The 24,793-nt window shown below is 37.9% G+C and overlaps 2 protein-coding genes across 2 annotated transcripts; both read right to left on the bottom strand.

Annotated features, from left to right (window-relative positions):
* Positions 1-307: 307 nt before the first annotated feature.
* si:dkey-111e8.5 (uncharacterized protein LOC566993 homolog) lies at positions 308-3,761 on the bottom strand. Its single transcript, XM_052592566.1, has 6 exons — positions 3,644-3,761; positions 3,438-3,486; positions 2,635-2,844; positions 2,313-2,506; positions 2,072-2,086; positions 308-1,986 (listed from the first exon to the last, which is right to left on the bottom strand). Exons 2-6 carry the CDS (start codon positions 3,448-3,450, stop codon positions 1,945-1,947), a joined length of 474 nt encoding a protein of 157 aa, XP_052448526.1. The 5' UTR covers positions 3,451-3,486; positions 3,644-3,761; the 3' UTR covers positions 308-1,944.
* Positions 3,762-6,258: 2,497 nt separating this feature from the next.
* si:ch211-284e13.4 (insulin receptor substrate 1-B) lies at positions 6,259-23,506 on the bottom strand. Its single transcript, XM_052592562.1, has 3 exons — positions 22,705-23,506; positions 18,153-21,323; positions 6,259-9,229 (listed from the first exon to the last, which is right to left on the bottom strand). The coding sequence occupies exons 1-3, from the start codon at positions 23,054-23,056 to the stop codon at positions 9,222-9,224; spliced, it is 3,531 nt and encodes a 1,176-aa protein (XP_052448522.1). The 5' UTR covers positions 23,057-23,506; the 3' UTR covers positions 6,259-9,221.
* Between the last annotated feature and the right edge of the window lie 1,287 nt (positions 23,507-24,793).

The raw sequence follows: 24,793 nt of genomic DNA, 5'->3' as shown, positions 1-24,793 counted from the left end.
GGAATGTACTGTAGTTGTCCAGGAGCAGGATTGAGCATCCCTGCTGTACATTATGCCTTCTGACATTATGATTGATCTCTCTCTCCCTATTTCTCAAGGAAAATGGCCGAAATAGAGATTATTCCAGTTGATGGCACACACGTTGAGAACCCACCCAGATTTACCCTAAAGATAGTAACTGAGCAGACACATGCAACAGAGCTCGTGGAGATGTTAACTCGTAGAGGTCACTCTATTGAGGTTCCAGACCGCAGTACTAACTCTGCTTTTACGGAAGATGACGACAACGATCAGGATTACACAGATGCATTGCAGAATATATAAATCTTTATTAGGATATTTTTAAATCACAATATTTTGTTCACTTCAAAAAGTACAGAACTATAAGCAAGTGAATTTGATATTATTTTAATGATTATTAAACAAACTTTATCATACGAGGAATAAAATGAATCATGCAGGACAGCATTTGTACATATTGGAAGTAAATTGCAGTACTTTGCTGCATGTTTGAGTGGAGTGGCATAGCCGACATATGCAACAATTTTGCTAGTTTTGTCAATAGCGAGTTAGCCATCTCCACTTCAGTCTTACTGTATACAGTTGCACATTGGGTCTGCTGATTGGAAATATGAACAATGCATGCACTGCAGATTAAAATGAATTAAATATACAATTTTGTCAGAGGAAAAATGTGCAACAAAAACACTGACAGAAACAGAAAGACAAAATAACAATTATTTGATACATGAGTCTACTCATGCTCCAGCATCCTTGCAATCCTACACAAGAAAAGCAGTCTGGATAACAGAGGATTAATCTACTGTAAAAACTTCATACATACAGGGGTTGGACAATGTGAACCCCCATTATTATAGGGGTTAGTGTAATAATAATAGCCTAATATTGTTTAGGCTGCCGAGAAAAACAGATGTTGCATTATCTTTTATTTATCTTTCATTGTCTATCTCTCTAGGTTGTATATCAGTGTAGTATCACTTGTGTTCAGCAGGGTTTAGTACAAGCTGTGGGTGAAATGGGTCATGGGTGACCTGTTAGACTTCCAAAAATGGCAAATCATGGGAGCCTGTTTAGCAGAAGCATCTGTAACCTTTTGTAGTTTTAAGAAGAATATTCTTTATGATCATGACTGCATGCACAAAACATGGCAAGACTTCATCTACAACTACCAGTGAAGAACAAAAGTGAATGACATCTACAGTCACACACTAAGTACTGTGTGTCTAAACCATACAGAACCACTGCAGCAAATTGACATCGAATTAAAAATTTCACCCTTAAGAAAAAAAAAGACCACAGAGAACTTTACAAAGCCAACAACCATGAAATAACTCAAAATGCAAAAACTTTCTTCAAAATGCAAACAATGTGGTGTCTTGATCATAAAACCTAGACGAGTGGAGCACCAAAGATGAACTTCAACATCTGCCCTGACTTCAATCACCTGACTTTAAAATGATAAATTCCAGTGTTGGAGAAAACAGTGAGAAACAGACTCCCTGAAGCAATGTTTTTCTGATAAGGAGAATATTGTGGTGTTCTGATTCAACTGAGTCTATACAAAGGTTGTATGAATCTATTCTAGGAAGGCTGGAAGCTGTATTAAGACAAATGGTGGTAAAACACCTTAATATAGAAATATTGCCTATTTCCTATAATCACATAATTTTGTCCAACCCCTGTAGGGATGTAAAAGCTCTACTGTAGAGCACCTCTGTAGAGCATCTATAACTAGAACATGACAAAGTGAGCCTGCAAAGCTTTTAATTGGTTATCAATATGCATACACTATCAAATAAATTTGGGTTATTCAGGAGCACTGGTAAGACCATGAAATACGTGTAAAAAATGAAAATGAAACAACTGATTCATCCACTATTTCTTTTCCCAGTGCATCCGTGCAGAAGTTGAACTGGAAGTTTGTCAGGATTTGGTATGGGATCCTTTTTGTTTACCACGTTCTTCCTGAAGATAAAACAAAAAAACAAAAACAGTTATCTAACATATGATATGATATTATTCAGCATAATAAATTGATTGAATAACTTACTTTCTTTGGCCGTTTCTTGTCGTAAAAAAAAACAATAAAAAAAAACAGAAATGTTGTTATTAGAATGTTTATCAAAATGTCCAAATGTATGGTGTATTTAAGTTCTTGAATCTTAAAACTCACAACAATTCTTACAAACACACACACATTAGTGCAAGGCCCCGCATAAACATGCATGTGAGGAAAAAGTTATACACTTGTAAAAAAAAAAAAAAAAAATGCTGATGAAATTATAACGTACCATCAATTTCAGCCACTTTATAACATCTTCACAAGCTTTATCATTTCTTTTACATTTTAATAATCCTTTGTCCTCATAGAACAGACAGTCCACTGTACATGTGTTCTCTCTCATCACAAATGTACTGCTGTTTGACACAACAGCCTCAGGGTCAAATGTGTGATGAAGCACCACTAAAATTACTGGCTTAGTGTCTACAGAGTGTAAGAAAGAGAAGATTATTGTGAGATACCCATAATATGTAACATATTATATATTTCAGATTTTTATATTTTTTATTATTAGGAATCTAATGCAATATATTCTATAAGCCATTTCTTACGTTCAATCTTACTGAGAGCAGCATCAATGTCAGTTCCAGAGCGAGAAACAACTGGGAAGAAAACTAGGTCAACATCACTGGACTTATTTCTAGACTTATCTGCATTTCTCAACTTGATTGTCAAATTCAATTTTGTCTTAGCCTTAAGACTGTTCTTGAATGCGTTAGCAATGTTTCTGACACTGTCAGGTGCGTCAATGGAATATTTAACTGCAAAGAAAAGGTTAATGAAACACATACAGGTTAGGCCTAGTCAGTTGAGAAACACTGAAACCTCTTCAGAGGTTTCTGTGAGGTTTAATAGCTTGAAGCTTCTTCAAAATATTATTACAAATCATACATTAAACATGATAGGTAGCAAAATAGGCATATGACAGATAGTTGTGAGACAACCTAAAATCTTACCGATATGCACTAAAATCTATAATAATATCTAAATGCTACTTTCAACCAAAAACAAACGGCTATGTTGAATACTATTTTAGACCATATTACAAGAAGGCTGAATATTCAGTCATCATTTACTGACTTTCATGTTGTTCCAATTCAAACTTCTTCTCTGGATCATAATAACAATCATTCACTTTCACTGTATTGGTACAATTCTTCCTGAAGACTTTCTGTGCTTCACAAACGAAAGAAGCCTAAGTCATTAAAGTCAGATTTATGTACGTATGCTATGTATGTATATCTGACCTGCCCATTTAGGGTACAGATTACGTTCATTAGGTTAAGATTGCGAATAATGACTCACTGCAATAGAATGAACTGTGTTTTGTAATTTAGCCAATGTTTTGACTTACACGATTTCATCATATGCGAATTCTGAAGTGGAGGGATGAAATATATTAACTGCAAAAAGAACATTAGAGAGTAATTAAAACAAAACAGTTACATGACAGCTACATAGAGTTGCTTTTAAAAGCCTGTGACAAGCTATCATCACGAGCTACATACCTGTTTGTATTCAAATTATTATCGTCTGCAAACCTCATTAAATTTATCTTACCTTGTTTGTCTCGTTAAATATTGCTATTCATAGAAATCTTGAAGGGCGAAATTTATGTTTGACCACCATGAACGCTTAACAAAAAAAAAAGGCGTATGGTTTGAAATGGCAAAATGTGAAAGTGAAAGCAGCTTTTAACCTGCGTCACACGTGACAGAACTAGCCAGATCAAGTCACGATAAGAATCCACGATGTAGGTGACTTTGTTTCTTCAGCAGAACACAAAAGGAGATTTTTAACACAATCCATTGCAGTCTATCAGTCTTACAATGGAAGTTGATAGGAATCACGGCTAAAACAAACTTTAAAAAAATAATAAATAAATCCTGCGGCTTGTGACGATGATGTGTAAGGACACAAACCAATCGGTCTGTGCAAGCAAATGAACAGTATATATTTAATATATATATTATAGTCCATAGTCAACCGGTGTGAAGGTGTTATCTTTCTGAAATGATCCGCAGCGCTGAGCTCTCTATATAAAATACAACTCTACTTTGCATGGAGTATTTATCAAAATCAGTTATACAATACATAACATAAACACAGATCAAAATTAAAATAAAGTCTTAGCATTTTTGTTTGTGGAAAGGTTTCGTACGTAAAGTGATGAACTACATCTGTCGTTATTATAACATGCCATGTCTGCTGAAATGTTAGTAGTAATTTTGATCCAACTGTTTTATTATTTATAACTCCGCTTTTCTAAATTTTCATCTTCAAGACTGTTAGTTTGTGTATTTTTGGGCTATTGAAGATTTTTTTTATGCCATTTACATAGTTACGCCACTAGGTGATAACAAGTAACTTTGTGTGAGTTATTGGAAAAAAAAAATAAGCCAATACATTCAGCAACAGTGGTACTTTCCGGAACAAACCTCTATATTCTGTATTACATTTAGTTTAAAAGATGTATACTAATAGCACACTTGAATAAACTTATTTTTAGTAAGGGTAGCCTATGGCCTGATAATTCAATTTTCAATAAAATGTGTGTAATTATAAATTAATAATTAACCTAAATAGGGACATAGTACACTTAAATTATGATCTAAAGTTCACTTAAAGAAAACTTAAGTATACTTAAAGTATAAAACTACTAAACTAGAAGTTTACTGAGACTATACTTCAAAGCCTACAAAGCATTTAACTAGTAAACTAGTATTCCTATAAGTTCACTTTTAGTATAATTGGAGTACAAACTACAAACATAGAGGTAAACTAGTTGTGTACTCAGAGTTAGCTACTGTTATACTTAAAGTATACTTTTATATACTAGAAAGTGGGCCAATTTAGTCCCAAGGAGTACTGAAACAGTACACAAGTATACTACTAGAACACTGATATTTGTATACTTGCTACATAAAAAAATATACTTGAACTTTTCTTAAGTATACTCAGTAAAATAAACTTTCAGTTTACTACTTTTTGATAAGGGTAGGGTAGGCCTATACTGTCTAGAGCCAAGTATGGACCTTTGTGCAATTCAAGTTCCTCAGACTCCTCTTTTATCAGTGCTGAACATTAGATGACCCCGGTTCTTTTTGGTCACCACATTTTACCACAGTTTAGATAATCAGCAGCAAAATAAGTATTTTAGATGTGTTTTATATGTTTTGCAACTCAGCGACCCCACACATTTTTATTAACAAGTTTACTGTACCTGCCCACATATGTAAACATCAAACTTAGAGTTTTATATTTAGAAAGTTGTGGTTATAAACTAAAACAAAATAAGAGAAAGAAAAAAGCCAATCTTTATGTCATGCATGTTGATGAGATGAAAATATTGCGATTTCAGCCACCTTACAGCATCTTTTTTTTTACACTTCATCCTCATAGAACAGATCGTCTAGTAAGTGTCCAAAAGTCCAGTAAGTAACGTTAAGTGTATTCTCCCTTTCCACAATTTTACTGCTGTTTGGCACAATGTGCTCATGGTCAAATGTGTGATGATCATGAACCACCATTAAAATGCTGACTTGATACCTACAGAGAGGAAAAAATATATGCAATTATTTTATATTCAGGTATGCAACAATTTTTTTTAACCTTTAATTTAGCTGAGCATGCTGCCCCTGAGTTCTAGTGTAAGACCAAGTCATGCTCATGTTTTCAAACATGTATGTCTTACTTTATATGTGGAACGTAACAGCAGATGTTAGTTAGACAAAATGTTAATTACTGAAAAGAAAAGGGGGTGGGGGGGGGCAGATTTCTGTGCACTTCATAAAAACAGCAGCCGTTGTTGATGTTTTACCACACACTAACCACACGATGTCCTCAGAGGCCTAACTTTGGCACACAGACGCACTGAACGATTGTGAACGTTTCTATCTTCCCTTGCGAGGGATGTGGTGTTGTGTTTTTCAAGGGGTAATGGCCGCCTCAGAGTGAAATGGGGACCAGACTGTCCGTCGGCACACGCAGACACACGCGCGTTCACGTTCACACTCGTGCCTGTTATGATCATGAGGCTTAGCAGGTGGTTTATCCTTGGAAGTCATTTAAGAGGCGGGTGTCTGTCTAGACTTCAGTCACACAAACACATGCACGCGCGCGCACACACCTTTCCAACATGGACGGCTATTTTAAAAAAGACACAGGACACTCATTTCGGTTCTCTCATTCTTTTTTCATCTTTTTTTTTCTTAAATTGGAGTGACATTGTCTTAATCACAGGCAATAATCATTGAGGAATTTCTGAATTCAACAAACATTTCTACTATATCCATACCATACAGTCTCCCATTGCCCACCCAAGCCCAGTATTTCCCTTTTATTCACAGAACTGTACAGTAGCCCACAGCCTATTCACTCTCTTAATGAAACCCCTTTATACACAACTGTAATTTAATGTTTCATAGAATTAGATATACAGAAGAACAGATCAACTTTGCAACTTTACACAGACCCCTGATTGTGCATGTCAGACCCTTTTCCCAAACAATTGCAGGTACTTAAATACAATAAAGGATTATTTTTCTTTTTTAGTATCTTTTTTTTCCTGGACTATACATAGATAGTCCATACCTACAGTATATATGACCTTGGCTGTATTTCTACACCAGTTAATACCATGTAAATGTTTTCTGGAAAGAAAGTCTGGGGACATACAATTTTATACACAAAACCAGACTCAATAGAATTGTCATTCTGGAGAAAGAAAAATCCCACTGCTAGAATGCAGAATCTTCAAACATAATTTCCACTGTTCTAGAATAAAAAGCATCTTTTACAGCTGCCGTGTGTTAAATAATAGCTAATATAGACAATAAGGCAATCAAAATATAGAAAATAAAAGAGAATAGCCAAACACACATTGCAGTTGGACTGGACAAAGACTGTCTTTGTTTTTGTAATGGTCTACCTATGAGGTGGATTAAAAAGGCATATGTCTGGCTCAGAATGAGAAGTAAACACAGAGGTTAAAACTCGGAAGGGGACTTTATTAAGCCCACTCCACATTATATTCACCACCTGTTGTTGTTCTGTTAGATTTAATCCCTAGTAAAGATTATGAAGGATGTGAACGTTTTGGTGGGAGGTATGCATGTTATCTGTAATCACTAACAACCACTGTATAAGTGATGAGAATTATGAGTATAAATACTTTAAGCAAATGTAACCTCTATTAAACACTTAGAAACACTGCATTGAATGTCACATTTTTACATATAAATGAACCATATAATATGCATAACCTAAGGAAACTCTTATTTTTACATGATAGAAAAGGCATTCATATAAGCACTATAAGGCTTCATGTTGATTCCTGGTAACTGAAGGCAGCTGTTGTACTATGTGAGATATTGAGACTACATTGGCAAAATAGGTGATAGAAAACACGCAGATTGTGCAGGCAAACGAGGAAAATATTGGTTACTAAAAATCTGGTATTAAAAAGCATGTTTTACTATGAATTTGGCACTAAAACAGGATCATTTTGTTTTTGCAAGTTACATACACTACACAAAACAAAATCTAGATTAATTAGAAAATTGCAGAAGCCAACAAAATGAATCGTAAAAGTCAAAACAGGTGTTTAGAAAAAAAGAAAAGAAAAAAATTATGAATCAATAAAAAATAACAACATGCTACGTTTCAAAAAAGCCCATAGCCCAGATGGCAAAAAGATCCCTTGTAAATCTCATTTGTAAATTGCAATACTGAACAAAATAAGCGAAAGCAGAGGAAACTGGGTCACATTCTCTATTATAGGGCAAGTTAAGCATGTGTGTGTGTAAAAGTAAGTTGACTTTAAAAACCAGTCAGAGTATCATCAACAAGTCTGATGGAAAATTTGGATATCGGCATTTGGCTAAGTGTATGTGTTAAATTCATATAGCAGCTGAGTCTGTGATAACAGAGCTGCATTTGAGGGAGGCACAGTTTTAAATCTGAATGTGAGTGTGTGTGACCAAAATAACCTGGGGATGGGAAGCACTACATTAAAACACAACCCTGGTTATGTGACTAAAGACAATAGGCTATGGACACACACACACACACACACACACACACGCACACACACACACACACACACACACACACACACACACACACACAGTTTCCATTATATTGATCAGACACCTATCAGTCATCTGATTTTGTGCTCATAGCCATCTGATGCTACTATGCTCAGATAATTAGAAGAAAGAGTGGATAATATGAAGTTGTTTTAGTGTTTATTTGTGTTGAGTCAATAAAGTTTTAATCACACAGCAGTATAGTATATGCAATCAGTTTTGATCTTGCTGTGTGTGTGTGTCCAGATCTTTTTTAGTGTACTGAGGCACAACATGGCTGAGGCTTAGACGACTGATTACACACAAACACACACACACACACACACACACAAACACACATTCAAGCACATACACAAATACAGCACAGTAAGGCAATCTGTTTATATAAACCATGGCAAATAAAGCTCTTCCATCTATCTAGTAGTTTTTCTTCACTTCAATTACTTGTGACTTTCTGTCTTTCGACTTTGTTCAGCATAGCGAACACAAAGGAATGGGAAAGCAAAACAAAATAACAGCAACAACAAAAAAACTAAAGCATTTCTTACAGAGCACATTGAGACCTGTGTAAAAATGGCTACAATCAAAAATGAGGCACTTTTCTAAAAAAAAAGTTGTATTTATATATAGATAGATATATTCTCAGTAATATTATGTCTGCTATATATTTTTGATCTATCATTATACTATTTAACATCTCTCTTACAATAATTGAAAGTATGTGGTAGAGGAGAAAAGCAATACCATCGGCTCCTGGTTGGCAGTCAGAGTCGCAGTGGCCCTTCACAAGCGGCTGAAGGACATGTCCATCTCAGTGATGTCTGACGGAAATGAACGATAGTTTTTTGGCACAAATGTAATTTTCAATGGAACCAATGGCAACTAATGAGAGTAAATGTTTTTATGAGGCAAGGGCAGTTACATGTCCACTGCTGAGGGATGTGGAGAATCGCACCATTTTTCAGGACACATCAGGTGCACACACACACACAGACAAACACACTCACGCAGGAAGGACAGGTGCTGACTGGTCCGAAAGCAGGAGCACTTTAACAATCTGCAAAAAGAAAAACAGACAGAGACAGATTAGGCATCAAAAGTACAAATCTAATGACTATTGCAGGTGAGCAGTAAAATAAATACATTAAAATATATTATTATATACACTAACATTCAAAAGTTGGGGTTCAGTTAAAAAAATAAAATAAATAATAATAATAATAACAATAAATAATTTATGATAATAATAAGGAATGTTTCTTGAGGACATTGAAGACTGGAGTAATGGCTACTGAAAATTCAGCTTTGATATCACATGAATAAGTTTAATTTAATTTAAAATACAGGTGTTTTGAAATAGACAATACATTTTAAATTGTAATAATATTTCACAATATTTCCATTTTTTCCCATTTCCAGTTTTTAAATGCAGCATTGAGCATAAGAGACTTCAAAAACATTAAAAAAACCCTGAAAAATTAATTATTTCCACTACTTTTGAATTAGCAAATTTGGCCGGAAAACTTGTTGTGCTTATTTTATCAGAGATTCATTTTTGCCATAAACATCTGGTTTATCTTTTGCCTTTATTAATCTGAATTCTCAAGGCAGCAAACACAAAATGATGTGTTTTCACAGTGCTGCCTTCAGATGTGAGGTCATTAGAGGACACTGGTGCCAGTCTACTGTAGGCCATTACCTACGCAGTCTCATACTCTTAGTCTCAATGTTAAAACAAACAGCATACCAGAGGATAACATAGTCACAGAGGCACCAAACCACTTTCAGTTTAGTCTAGAGACAGGAGACAGTGGGAAAAGATTCAGATACGCACAAACACACACACATACACACATTCAAGCAGCGAAACACACACTTGAAAAATATCTAAAAGGAAACGTAATTAGAAGCTGATCATCACTTAGATTTTTTTTATTCTGTTTACTTGAGAATCTTTCTTTCTGTCTATTTCTTCTACTCTCTGTATAAAATCATCAATGAACAGGTCCCATGGGATTTCCACATTTTCATTTATTTATTTATTTACTTTTACCTGGAGTTCTCAATTTCTTATCTTTTTTTCTTCACTGCACTTTTACTGTCAGACATGTTTAGGAAATATCAAAATACTCTATTTCTGTCTTTTTTACTGACAGTATTGCTATACGTGGACTTACACAAATCTGATATCATATCCTGGATGCCCACACACATACACACGCACACATCAGTCTATATGCACAAAAAGGCCAGACAGGTTCACAGTCAAAGATGTAGTGCAGTATGTGAACAGCCTACACTCGAGTGAGAAGCACCTCACACACTGTAAACGCAGCACACAGTGCTCAAGCTGCAAACACTCCTCCCTGTGTAAAAGTGAGAGTGTGCCCACACACTGCAAACACTCCTCCCTGTGAAAGTCGATGTAAGCACACACACACGACAACTGTCTAAAGCCACGGTCACACTGGACTTTGAGCATGTGAAATTTCTATAGACACTGCAGTCGTAATATGATCTCATGCTCCCCATACTTCTATAACACATACAAAATGTACAAATATGCTTCACTTTACTGCAATGCTGCAATCCTGCAGAATTAAAGTTTGTGTTCTTTTAATTCAGCAAAGAGACCATGCTGATCTACTGATCTACTATAGCATTTATCGTTACTTATTATTTCAACCTGGTGAAGGTAAAAATGAGCATAATTGTGACCGTGGACCACAAAACCAGTCTTAAGTCGCTGGGGTATATCCGTAGCAATAGCCAAAAAATACATTGAATGGGTCAAAATTATTGATTTTTCTTTTACGCCAAAAATCATTAGGATATTAAGTAAAAATCATGTTCCATGAAGATATTTAGCTAAATTCATTTTTGATCAGAAATATGCATTGCAAAGAACTCATTTGGACAAATTAAAAGGTGTTTTTCTCAACATTTTTGCACCCTCAGATTCCAGACATTAAAATAGTTGTATCTCTGCTAAATATTGACCATAAATAAACCATACATCAATGGAGAGTATATTTATTCAGCTTTCAGATTTTGTGATCCAGGGTAACATATACGCATATATAAAAAATTCTTGCCTTGCTTCAACTGACAATGCTTCCAGCATCCCTCCACCACAACAATAGCCTACTACCTCTAATTATTAACAATTGAATGTTAGGTTATTCAAGAAATATAGACAACGCTTTTCCTTTACAGTTTCTTTTGGTGCAAGTCTAATAGGAAGATTCAAATGAATCAAGTCTTAAATGTTCCTGAAGCATCAATACAACAAATAAAGTGAGTTCAACTAAGCTCAATATCCTGTAAATCATATGAAGCTGTAGTACATAATTGGGACACACAAATGGTGGTAATGAAAATATTCCACCTCTATGCTAAAGTACAGAGTGAATAGATCATTTCTTTACATGCAAACATGCACACAGTGTGACTCATGAAAATAACTTGGAGGACTGAAAAGACAACACATCCAGTTGTCTATAATAAATTGCTAGATCATTTGACTATAATCTGGATCACAACGTTGCTTCTCCATCCTGAATTGGTGGCTTCCTCCTTTTCTCTCTAACAGACCAACACTGTCATTGCCAAATATAGAAAACAGACATGAGTGAGGCAAGCTCAAAGACACATAGGCTAGGACAGATGTGTGTGTGTCTGCATATGCTAGTGGAGAGAGAGACACATAGAGAGTGGTTTGCATGTGTTTGGGTCTGTTTATGTACTGTGGGAGGTGTTTGATTTGTGACAGAGAATGTTGTATGGATCTGTCGAAGAGGACAGAGTGTGACTTAAATGTGAAAGGCCAAGAGAGACAAAACAGGCCTTTGAATCCCCCCCAAAATATGACTTGAACGTAGAATGAATGATCATGTGACACTGAAGACTGGAGTAATGGCTGCTGGAAATGCAGCTTTGCAGGAATATTAAATATAACTGTTTTGACTATATTTTTGATCCAATAAATGCAGCTGTTTAGCATAAGCGACTTCACACTCGTTGTTGATCCACATGATCATTGTGCAGAAATAAAGACACACAATAATTGTCAAGACATTTCTAAATAGAAGAAAGAAAATATTTTAGCTGTGTATATAACAGGTAAAATAAAGGGAATAAAAGAACAGTGCACAAAATGACAACATTGTCTCCATCAGCGATGCCATGTCATCTCTCAGTACAAATGCTAATTTGTGACATCACTAGTAGTAGACAGGATGCATGGCATGCTTCTTGGAAGAGTCCTACACATTTGCTGTATATGTGAGTGAACTGGCCAGCTGCCACCTTCACCTTACTGTATAAAATGCCACAGACTCTCGAGTCTAGAGCAATGAAATGAATCCAACAATACACACAATCTCTCTCTTCCAACCTTACTATACCAGCATTCTAACACACGCATTACAACTCACTATTTCTCATCCCAACTATCAGTCTACCTGTGCCTCCTGCTCTGAGTGCATACACATGAGTGAGTGTTTGTGTGTGACAGTATGTGTGTGTGTGAATGGTTTGTTAACAGCAGACAGATCAATTGGCTCTGCTCTCGGTACACCCACTTGAGTTAACCATAATCTCTCTCCCTGCAGACAAGCACCTACCCACACACATATACCCATATTCATACACACACACACACACACACACACACAAACACACTTTCTCCTAGACACACACACATACTGTATATATATATATATATATATATATATATATATATATATATATATATATATATATATATATATATATATATATATATATATATATGTATATGCAGATGGTGTTTGCTTAACATATATGGCATCGGTTTCCACTGACCGTCTTATACAGACAGTGTCTAGAATGAAATGTATTTTCAGGGTTTCAAAGATGAATTAAAAAATTTATTGACTTACTGTCCATTATGGAAGGCATGTGCAAAAAACATGTTGTAAATTATCCCTGGATTTCTTAAATCCACTTAATAACTAAAATTAAGCAATATTTACTAGAACATTTGTAGAATATTTACATAATAAAAAATAATAATAATTGACAGGATCAGATGCACAAGCACCAGCCTAAGAACCATGGGCAACCTAACAAGAGTTAGCATTAATAATTTCATAATCATTTATTGACAGCTATACACAAGCAAAATCTTACTTTCCTGCACGGTCTAGGGCCAACATGCTCAGTGATTCTCAAATAATCCTGAAGACCTTGATTAGCTGGTTCAGGTGTTTGATGAGGATGGCCACACAAGGTGTAAAATATGGACACTTTTCACATTTCCAGGGTTTTTGGTCATAGTGTAAACTCCTAGTGGTGAAAGGAAACTACAACACGTGTGTATTTCCATTCCCATTTGCTTCAATAGCAAAAGAAAAATCCACAATAGCATTTCTATGACTTTCCAATGGAGGAAAAATTGAAGTTGACTACAGTGTTCAGGGGAGAGAAATTTGCCATTCCTCCCTCAGCCATTGTGTTAGAAACACTGACATCAGCATTAACTAGTTTTAATTCAATGTAATATAGGTAATAGGTGATATAACACAAAGCATAGTGTTATAAATGTACATAAAATAAAAATAAAACATTTATATAAAACTTTGCTACATTAACTGTGGAACCACATTATTACAGTCTGTGAAAAGGGTCAATCGGCCAATCTCCAGGACCATGGTGTATTATAACTAATTATTAACACATTATATTTAATAAGAAAAACATGCACGGCAATAGTAACTAGAGCTGCAGGATAAATAGTTGTTTTGGTTGAGGGCCTGTGACTGTCAGTCTAGATTTTACACCTTGACTCCAATGAGCATGTATATATGTATGTGTGTGATACTGTCAAAGACTTGGAGAGGATGGTGCTGAATCTCTGGCTGACAAGCACAGACTGAGAGACAAAGACAGACAAGCAGGGGGGAGAAAACGAACAACATTCTCATTAGTATCACTAAGGAAACGAAACGGATGAGTCTTCCTTTGACGTAGGACAAATCAAACATCCAAAATAAGCATCAAATCATTTTTCTTCCACTACAAAAGCACATTTTTTAATGTCTTATAAAGTTTTAGGCTTCAAATGGAATAAACAAGGCTTGAAATATAACCTTCAAAAGGTCAAGCATGTACAGTACAGTCAAATTGTTCAGTCAACAGTACAGCATTAAATTCAATTAGTGAACATTCAATTAGTGAATATCAACTAGAACAGTGATATTGTGATTCAGTAAATAACAACTTAAATTTCAGTCTTTTCCTGAGGAAACACTTTAAAGGTGTAACACTAACATTAAAGGATTAGTTCAATTCCAGAATAAAAATGTCCTGATAATTTACCCACCTGCATGTCATTCAAGACGTTCTTATCTTTCTTTCTTAATCACAAAGAAATAACATTCCAGGATTTTCTCCACATAATGGACTTCAATGGTGGCCAATGGGTTGAAGGTCCAAATTGCAGTTTCAGTGCAGCTTCAGAGAGCTCTACATCTTATTTAGTAAAACGATCTGTTATTTTCTTTAAAAAAATTTTAATGGATATACCTTTTAACCACAAATGCTCGTCTGGAAGATCCTGGAATGTTTTCCTCAAAAACCTTAAGTTCTTTGCAACTGAATACAGAAGACATGAACATATTGGATGACATGGGGGTGAGTAAATTATAAGGCACTTTTTATAATATGGATGCACTGTATTTTTCTTCCAAATCTTTACCACCATTCACTGCCATTATAAAGATAGAAAGAGCCAGGGCATTCTTTAAATGAAACTCCAATAGTATTCATCTGATGAAGAAAGTCATACACATAGGTTGGCTTGAATGTGAGTAAATCATTTTTGGGTGAACAATCCTTTTAAGCCACATTATTATTACTATAAAACTACATTTTCTCTATTTATCACTGTACTTGTAAATGTATTATTTAAATTAATTGTAAATTAATTTGAAGGTTTGAAAATATCTGTGTAAGTTAAAGGCTTTAAGATGACAGAATTCTAAGCTAACATTATATTTCTATGTTGTAAAATGATGAAAGACATCTTGTGATCACTGCACTATTTGTATTGAGATGCAGAATAGGCCTTTGAATAGAATGACACTGTTCTTTAGTAAGAGGTTTAGCTTCATCAGGTCCAATAAGGTTGCAGGATCAGATGTAGACTACAAAGACCTTCTTCAACACTCATACAACAGAAAAAAAATATATACAAACCATAAGACGCAAAATCAGCACATGAAAGCAGTTTTCAAAAGGAGAGCAAAGATTTGTACTTTTACAACAAATATGAATTCAGACAAAAACATACTGATCCTAAACTTCTGCCCTATGAGAGGTGTGTTACTGGGAAGAGTTACACTGAGGACAAATCAGATTTTTTTTCTCCATTAACTGATGATAATTCTAGCTGGGTAATGTAATGCATCACTGCACATGCACAAAACTCACATATACAGTACACTGCCATGCATTAATGCTGGTGTATGTAAATGCCCTCCTTCAGGTCCACTATAAAGGAATGTATTCTCCTCTAGACTAGATTACAGCTCTTCTGACCAACAGCAACCTGCCTGTCTAGACAGCTTCGGGTCGGAGCAGATTCCCCTTTTCTTAGCACCACTGTGGTGACTGGGTTTGTATGAGGTAAAGCCTTCAGAGAGTCACACAATACGTGCATTGACGATCTGACTCCTTGTCTGTCTCTGTTAATCTTTCATTGTCTATCAAGTCACAACCTTACTGTCTTTCAGAGACCACATACTCTCTGTTAGTCCATTCTTTTGCTTTCTGGTGTCATCTATCTTTCAACCACTAAAAACCTTTCTTTGTCTTTCATACTATTCGTCTTACACAATTTCCACCCCCGCACACTTTCCACCCTGATGCTAAGTAGTTTAAGTAAGATGGTTTTTAGCACGTTTATCAAGCCTAACACTGAAGTAAATTGCGAAGTCAAGGATACACCTTGACATTTCTTTCTTTTTAAAAGTTTTGGACTAGGCTAAATCCATTTTTTCTACAAATCTGAGTTATTGAAGATGGGTCTCTTACTCAAAATAGACAACTTAGCAACCACATAGAAATGCCCTAGTAACACCCTAGCATTGTGACACTTTTGAATGGGCAAGCACCACTCACCTGTTCTACAGAAAATAGATTAAAAAGTTAAAATTGAAGTGTACAGTTTCAGTGGCAGCTGCAGCACCAAAAATGGCACTTTACAAAGCACTTCCTATATATTGTTTGAAAAATACACTACAATCCAAAAGTTGTCAGCCATTAGTATTTCACCAACAATAACAACAACAACAAAAGTTTTGAGCCAGTTATTTCTATATTTTGCTGTAGTGTGTCAGTAGAAAATATAAGTTTACATTTCCAAACTTTCTTTTGCCATTAATTGTATACGTGAGAACAGCCAGTGCTCCACACAGAGATCTGATCTCACCATTATCGAGTCCGTCTGAAATAACTTGAAGAAACAGAGAACTAAGACAGACTAAATGTAGACAAATTGTGGCAACTCCAAGATGCTTGAAGAAACCTACCTGCAAAGCTACGGTAATGTGAAAAGGCACTTGTGTAAAAATACTGTAAAATGATGATGCTTTCAAAAATAATGTAGTAAATGGATTTTATTTATCAAGGTGACCACCCTTTGCAATTAAAACAGCTTTTGTCCTCAGTGCATTTGTGCATAGGTTTCTAGCTTTGCAGGTAGGTTTCTTCAAGTGTCTTGGAAACGTTGCCACAGTTCTTTTGGATTTAGTCTTCTGGATCTCAGTTTTTTCTGATTCATCATGTTGTCCATACAAAAATCCCACTGATTTATTACAATTGATGGCAAAAGGAATGTTTGGAAATGTACCGATAAAACTGATATTTCCAACTGACATACTACAGCAAAAGAGAGAAAAAAAATTCTTATACGTTTTTTTTTGGTGAAAATACTAACTGCCTAAGAGTTTTGCAAAGTAGTGTAGGTAATCTCACCCTCAAAACCTTTGGTTGAATCAGTGTTGCTATGTTGGGCTCCTCAAACAATCAATGTTGAATGCATCACAGAGCCACAGTGTTTAAATATTTTGGAGAAATCAACACAGAGAGAAAGAGAAGAGAGATGAGTAGAAGCAGAACCACATTCAGGAACATTTTCAGCAAGACTGAAGTTAAATAGCCATAATTATCTACAATCACAGTGAGTTAAATATATATGCGGATACAGGGCTGCTCAGAGGTATCCCTTATAAACACTTAGACAAGCCACAGATATGCTATATTCTCTATCCACACACAGGCACAAACATGCATACTGTATGTCTGTACCCACACTGCCCTTACCATGCACTCATGAACTTTAACAAACAAGCACACACTCACAACCAACAACCTAAATGATCTTAGGTACTTTAAAATACTTTAACGCAAAAGTTGTCTGATTCTTCTTACACTCAGCCTCCTCTTCCCTGATGGAACCAGGCAGAGAGCAGTCCAAATACAGAACTAGGCCTCTTACGATATTTACTATTGTTCGATAACAAAAAGAAAGATAGGAGAGAGGCCCCAAAATAACCCTTGAAAAGCCCATCACAATCACTGCGTGAGCCTCAGCAGGAAATATTTTAAATTTCCAACACAAATATACTGAATAACAAATAAAAAAATTGCATCATTCTGTCTTGGATGAAAAACAGTATGTTGACCAATGATATTGTGACTTTATGGCCTTTATAATTCTTCCTCAATGAGATAAGGATTCAAAAAAAAAAGAAAAATTGAGCAGTGACACAACTGTTAATTTTCAGTAGTCACATCATGGCTTTTTGGTTAGAATGTAAAAACACTAGAGATTAATACTTTAAAAAGCAAATGCTAACAGTATGGAGAAGCAAACATATGAATTGGGCTTTAGGAATGCAGTAAATAGGTTTTTGGTAAAAGAACAATGTTTTTACCTTTGCTGTCCTTCCTGCTGCTCTGATGAACTCTCAATTCATCTGATTTAACGAAATCAATGCTGGCATATGTGTTGATGCTGGAGCTAGGATTTCCTCCTGCTCCACCCAATACCCCAGTTAACCCTCCTACTCCAGGAGAGAAAAATGAATGAGGTCCAGTGTGTCCATCCACACTGGTTTGATTCTCCTTACTGACCAAGTCCAAATCAATGTAGTTCAGGCCTTGTTCCAGGGTTAAGGAAGATGCCTGAGCAGCAGGGAGATTTGCTACTCCAGAACTGGCACACTGTGGAGAGGGTGGCTGATTATTAGACCAAAGGTTGCTCTCTAATCCTTGCTGTCGTGTTGGACCAGCAGGTAGTGTTTCAGAAAAAGAACAAGGGGAAGCAGAGGGGGAGAGGGGGTGAGTTGGGGGAGTGATGAATGTCTCTGAGCGATGCCGCCTTCTTGCTGTTGATTCCGCCCTGACTAGACGGGCACCCTGATCCACGTTTGAAAAAGCCTTGGGTGAAGGGAAATTCATGTTATGCTCCTGCTCCATGGACGATGGCAGAGCTGTTTGGCCAGCTTTTGGTGACTTGGATGTTGTATCTGCAACCAATCCAAATTTCATCTCAGTATAGTCTGTAAAAGGAGCAGCAGCCACATCTGTAGATGTCAAGCCTGTCATACTGAGTCCCATTTCCGGTTCTTGTTCTACTTGAGGAGCTCTGATGATCTCCTCTCTGACCTTTGGGGCAGGTTTAAAAGAAGAGAGGGTAGTGAGAGAAGAAGGTGAGTTACCTAAGTCCATGTTTACATATTCAGACGATAAAGAGATGGAGGTGGAGAGGGGTGCGGAGAAGCTCCGAGGAAGGTTTGCAGATCCACCTTGACATGTCTGTGGCCGGTGAAAGGCTCTTTGATGTCCTTGTGTCATAGAGTTCCCTGGCTCAGCTGTAGTCTTCCCCTTCTTATGTCCTCCTCGCTCACCCTTATATACAATGCTCACATACTCTCCAGGGCTCTGGGATGCAGTTGAGAGCAAAGTCTCTCTGACTCTCGGCAGCGTATTGGCTTTGGACACATCCACAAAAAAAGTAGATGACTTCCTTGACTGTAAATGACCCTGTTTCTGAACACCTGGCCCACATCTCTGCTGGTGATGGTGTTGGGCTGAAACTTTGGGGTGAGCCCCCCCTACCCTGTGTCCTGCACCCAACCTAGTTGCTCTTCCCACTCCACCAACAGACAATGACCTTTCCTCAAGGCTTTCACTGCTAGCTGAACTAGAGGAAAAAGATGATGATGACAGAGAGAGTTGTCCACCACCACCTGAGCCCACAGGTGTGTCCCCTCCACAATGGTAACCACTATGCCCAACTTTTCCTCCTGCTTCACCTCTACCCATACAAACCCTCTCCAGATTATCCTCAAAACGGGTTGAGAGGGCAGTGTGTTTGTATGAACGTGGCAGCGAAAAATAAGAATAAACCATCTTTGGCTGCAGTGGTTGCTGCTCTGGGTGTGATGGAGGAGTACTGCAAGCTGACCTGGCACATATAGGTGACATGTTCATGTAGTCGCTGCCTGCCCGACTCTCCATGCTGCCCCTGCTGCCCCAAATGCTTCCACTTAAGCCATGTAAGTCTGGTGAACAGCTGCTGTTAGGAGACATCATCACGTAGCCCTCATTGATGGGTAGGCGGATGTGCTGAGGGGGTGAGACACTACTGTTGGGGGTCATTGCCATGTATTCATCTCCACCCTTTGGCACTACATCTGAACCAGTAACTGACAGTGACAATGAAGCAGGAGGAGCCGTAACACCTGGTAGCATAGACATGTATCCACTATCAATTGAGGAGTCTTCAGGCCCCCCTTTAGTACTGACACCTTTATCTGCTGAGTTTTCCTGCACTAATGATGTTGTAGCTGAACCCCCTGAGCCTCGGCGAGATGTGAAAGACTCTCTACTTGCACTGCGTGACATCACTGCATAGTCTTCTTCATCCTCTTCTTCTTCCTCCCTGCGGCGTGGGACCAAACGCTCTTGGGTAGAGATGGGGGGTAGGGAAGCACGCTTGCTGAGCAGCCTGCGCTCAGCCTCACACTCGCGACTAGATGAACGACGTAGAATCCTGCGTCCATGAACTCGTTTGTGAGACCCTTCTCGGTGACCCATCAGGATATAACTGGCTCCACCTTCAACAAGAGTAGCAGGTACTCCTGCAGCTAGCAGGGAGTGCTCTCCGGGGCTGGAGCCATACTCATCTGATGAACCATAATCACTGGGTGATCCTGACATGGACACTCTCTGAGGAATTCGAGCATAAGTGCAGATGGGCATTGTTCCAAAGACAGCTCCACCCAACCCACATTCTGACCCATGACCCGAACTGGATGAGAGACTGGGGGCTGGGGAAGGTGCAGGGTTAGGGGTGTATCGTGCTAGGCTGAGGGTGATCTTTGCTGGAGTGGGTGCTCGTGTAGGTTTAGGCCTCAGGGTTGGGGTAGTTGAGCAGGAAGAACCATTGAGACTCGGACTTGTGCTGAGTGCTGTTGCTCTCCCCCCTCCATCATCTGTACGTGCCCCAATGCTTGCTGTTCGTGACCTAGAGAATCCGTGCCGTGGAGTAGGAGACGTATTGCTGTTGGAGACTCCAGGGGTTTCAGTTCTAGCCCGTCTGGAAAAGCCAACCTGTGATGGTGGCAGATTTGGGTGGTGTCGTCTAGAAGGTACACTGATAGGGTTAGAGGCAGTTCCTCCTCCACAGCTTACACCAACAGTCTGGGATTTGCTTCTTTGACGAAACTCTTCGCTCAGAGCCTTCATAGCCTCAAGAAGGGTCTCATGCATGTTCTGCGCCACCACTGAATCCTCTACTTGCATCCAGAATTCTCCAGGACCCGTCATGGAAGAACGACCCACTTCAATGAAAAAGAAGTTCTCTGAGTGGCCACAGCGTCGCACATTCATCAACTGCAGGACCACAGCTGCAACATCAGAGTTGAGTTTGACAAAGTTGACTGTTTTGTCTGTCAAGCAAAGTCGGTAGATTCCCACTAGATTCCTGGCTTGGCCCAAACCTTTAGGCCAGACTTTAACTTGCCAGACCTCCTTAAAGGCAGGGCCAGGGGAAGGCAGTCCACAGTCTCCTCCACTGCCACACTCATCGGGAGTCTTACCTATAGATATAAAATAAAATAAAAATTATTAATAAATATGCATATTTGAGGGAATTTTAATGTAAAGTGTGTTTTGCACTATGTTGATTGTGTATATCTATCTACTTGATAATCATAATTAAAAATTAAAATTCTAACTTCAAATAATATATATTTTTTTCATATAGCACACCATTAGCTGAAGGAAGTTTTGTGTTATTAATGTTATGATTAGTGCCTTTTCTATCTTATTAACAGAACAGCCATTAAAACATCTTCTTTATTAAATATACACACATTTATTTCAATTACTTTATTACCACAAATTATAACATTTTATCCTCACCCAGATTTTTTGTAGGTCAAAAGGGCAAATGTTAATTTGTTACTTTGTGGCAGCATTCAATTCAGAACAAGAAATTAGACCTGTGCCACCCAAAACCAATGAGATCAGGACTCATTTTGACTGATTAGTCTATAATATGCTAACTGGTTCAAACTGATTTTTTTGCATACCATTCGAGTTTGTCTGACCAATGTTGCACTTAAAGATTTTGTAGCCTGCTTGTGAAAACGGAGAAAATTAAAGATGCTCTTCGTGCAGTATAGCTTGATACATGATACAAACACTACAGACAAGTGAATCCATTATAGCCTTTACAGACGCTAATCAAACCGAGGAAGACTTATAAAATCGCTTGCTCGGCAACTAATGACTCCATATCATCACGTTGATGGCCAGCTGTTCAACCCGGTGATCGGTTCATTCAACGGCGGGGTGGGGGGATCGTATTCTACCAAAACACAAGGGATGGGGCAAGAGGAGACCCGTATTCCAATAAACACGCACGGCTGCCGCGGCTCCCCTCCCCGGCAGAATCGCTATGACAGAAATGTAGGTTACATGCACAACCTGCACAAAATGTGTAGAAAAACAAAAACAGTCGTGAACGCTGCTGCAGCGTCCGCCGCACAATGCGCCACTCTTGCGTTACGCACTATAGTAGTTCTGTCTAGTGCTGAGAGCATTTAAATACTGACCATTCCGCATTTCGATTTTCGTTTAAAAATCTAATTGAAATCAAATTACAAATTCGTCAATTTATGAATGTACTGAACGGCTCTACAAAACATGCACCGCGATCAATTTGGCTGTTTTATTACCGCGTGCGTCCATATTTCCAGGTGTGGTTGCTACATTAAACAGACGGGTGGGGTAGAACATGCATTTGAATCCAAACAGCTTTGCAAATATAGATCCAGTGAAGACAAGGGGGCTCCCATCATCAACGCGCAAGTTGATGGGCAGGTTAAGCAGCTACAACCACCAAGGTCCATGCTGCAGCAATATATGAATGAATTCGACTCAGTGTACAATAATTATTATAATTTAAAGGCTCACATTTACATTGTAGATCCAGCATGGCCTGGTACCATTCGTTTTGGACCTCCTCAGTGTCCGCGGCTATGGCAAAGCTCTCCCCGCGGGTATACAGCACTATCATATGCTTGTTCTTTGAATCTGCCCGTTTGTTGATGTTGAAGCAAGAGTCCAGGGTCACTGCTTTCTTTGGGACTGGTGACTTGCTTCGGAATTTCTTTTCGTTTTCATAATATTCGAGTCTGGCTGGGCCCTGCTCCGAGGCAGCTCGGAGAACGAAAAAACGCCGGTGCATAGATTTCTGTTTGCGGAGATAACCGCTTTTCCGCACGTCTTCATAGCTCTGCTGTTCCATCGCCGTCTGGTTCTCCATTGCTGGGCGAGTTGCTTTTTTTTATCCACCAATTGTCTGCCTAAAATATGTGGTATGTTTTACATTCGTTCATGACAGCAGGAGTTCTCTTCTCTCTCATCATGCAATCTCATCATGCAATCACGCGCCCTCGAGGAGAGCCCAAATAAGCGCTCGAGCTTGTTTTCCTCCTGGTCCAGCTTGTACGGTTGTGTGCAACCAGGCTCCACTGACAGGCGTGCACATGCGGCATACGACGTCTGCACTAGCATGCAATTCTGCTGTGTATCCCTGCAAGCGTACCAGAATTGTTTACTGTACAGCTCTCTTCCGCACACTCAGATGCCCCCCCTCTGACTGTACATCTATGAGACTGGTAAACCCGCTAATGCCAGTTCACGGAGACTGCATTGATTTCATTGATGTCTAGAGATGGATTCGTTGATCAAGACAGTTCAGAATCTTCTGGGTTTAATTAACACATTTCGAGTGACAGATATTCTATTCCACATAAAGTGTTTATTTTAATTGCTGTTTTGTGAATGTGGACATGGTAATTTGGAGGAAATGCACGTCGGATGTTTTTTAAGAATTATTCTTAAGGAAAATTTACACGATTCTGTTTTTCACGTAGTAGTGCATTTTTTAATTATTAAATGCGGAATCCCCTTCTTTCCAGTCATTGGCAATTCTCTTGCGCTAGTGTATCCCGCATAGCGAGGCGTTTGCGACACCTGTCGGTTATCTTCTGCTATTGTTGTGTTAGTGCAGTACGGACAAACTCAATTGCTAGTTGTTACCTGTATCAACATATTATGAATATTAATGCTGATGCTGATGCTAAATCTGCAGTTAACGAAAATGCATGCACATTTTCCATTTACAACATGAACAAGAAACAGAAACTTAAAATTTCAGCTGAAAACCAGCAGTTTGTGCTAGAGCTTACCCAGAAATTTTTGGGGTGAATTATTATTATTTTATTTTTGTAAAGGTGGATTGACGCTGCTGTCACCGCCGGTGTTCTGAAATATTGGAAATATTCTGTGTCTGAGATATTTGGTGTCGTTGGGCGGAGCATCATGAATATTCATGAGTTTCCTGTTTCGCGTTAAAGCGACTCTGAAAATATTGGTGCGTTGTCACTGAAACACAAGATTTTCAAGAAGGTATGTTTCAGCATAGAATTACATTATACTTGTTAATATGCTAAATAATTTACAGATTGTGTAATGGTTAGTGATTGTCCTAATGATTTACCGGCTATGCTCCAAGTTAATGAGCCTACAACTATTAAGCATTTGTATAATATTCTTGTTTTACCTGGAGACTCCCCTAAAATGTGTAGTTTAATAACTTTGCCAAAATGTATCTGTTGTGGCATAATAAAATTGGTTGTGATGATTATTCTGTGCCATTCAAAAAAGGGGAAGTCGTGGCCCAATGGTTACAGAGTTTGACTCCTAACCCTTGTGGGATTGAGTCTCAGGCCTCTTACACATGTGCTTCTCATAATTAGTGAATATGAATATAAAAAGCCTTTTACGTAAAGGAAAACCAAACTGGACACAAGCTCAGCTGTTACTTCTTGCCCAGCTTGTTAACAAAAACAAGGATATAATCGAAGGAAAATTTGAGTTGGGATACCATCTAAAACCAGGGTGATACCGTTTTAAAAGCTCATTATCGTCAAATGTTTTTATAATGTTTATATTCTAAGCCAGATTGCCGGCAACAGCCATTTTATAGTTTATGGTT

This window comes from Carassius gibelio, chromosome A5 (assembly GCF_023724105.1).
Source record: "Carassius gibelio isolate Cgi1373 ecotype wild population from Czech Republic chromosome A5, carGib1.2-hapl.c, whole genome shotgun sequence".
Classification (NCBI taxonomy): domain Eukaryota; kingdom Metazoa; phylum Chordata; class Actinopteri; order Cypriniformes; family Cyprinidae; genus Carassius; species Carassius gibelio.
This window is presented reverse-complemented; position numbering and strand designations above follow the sequence as displayed.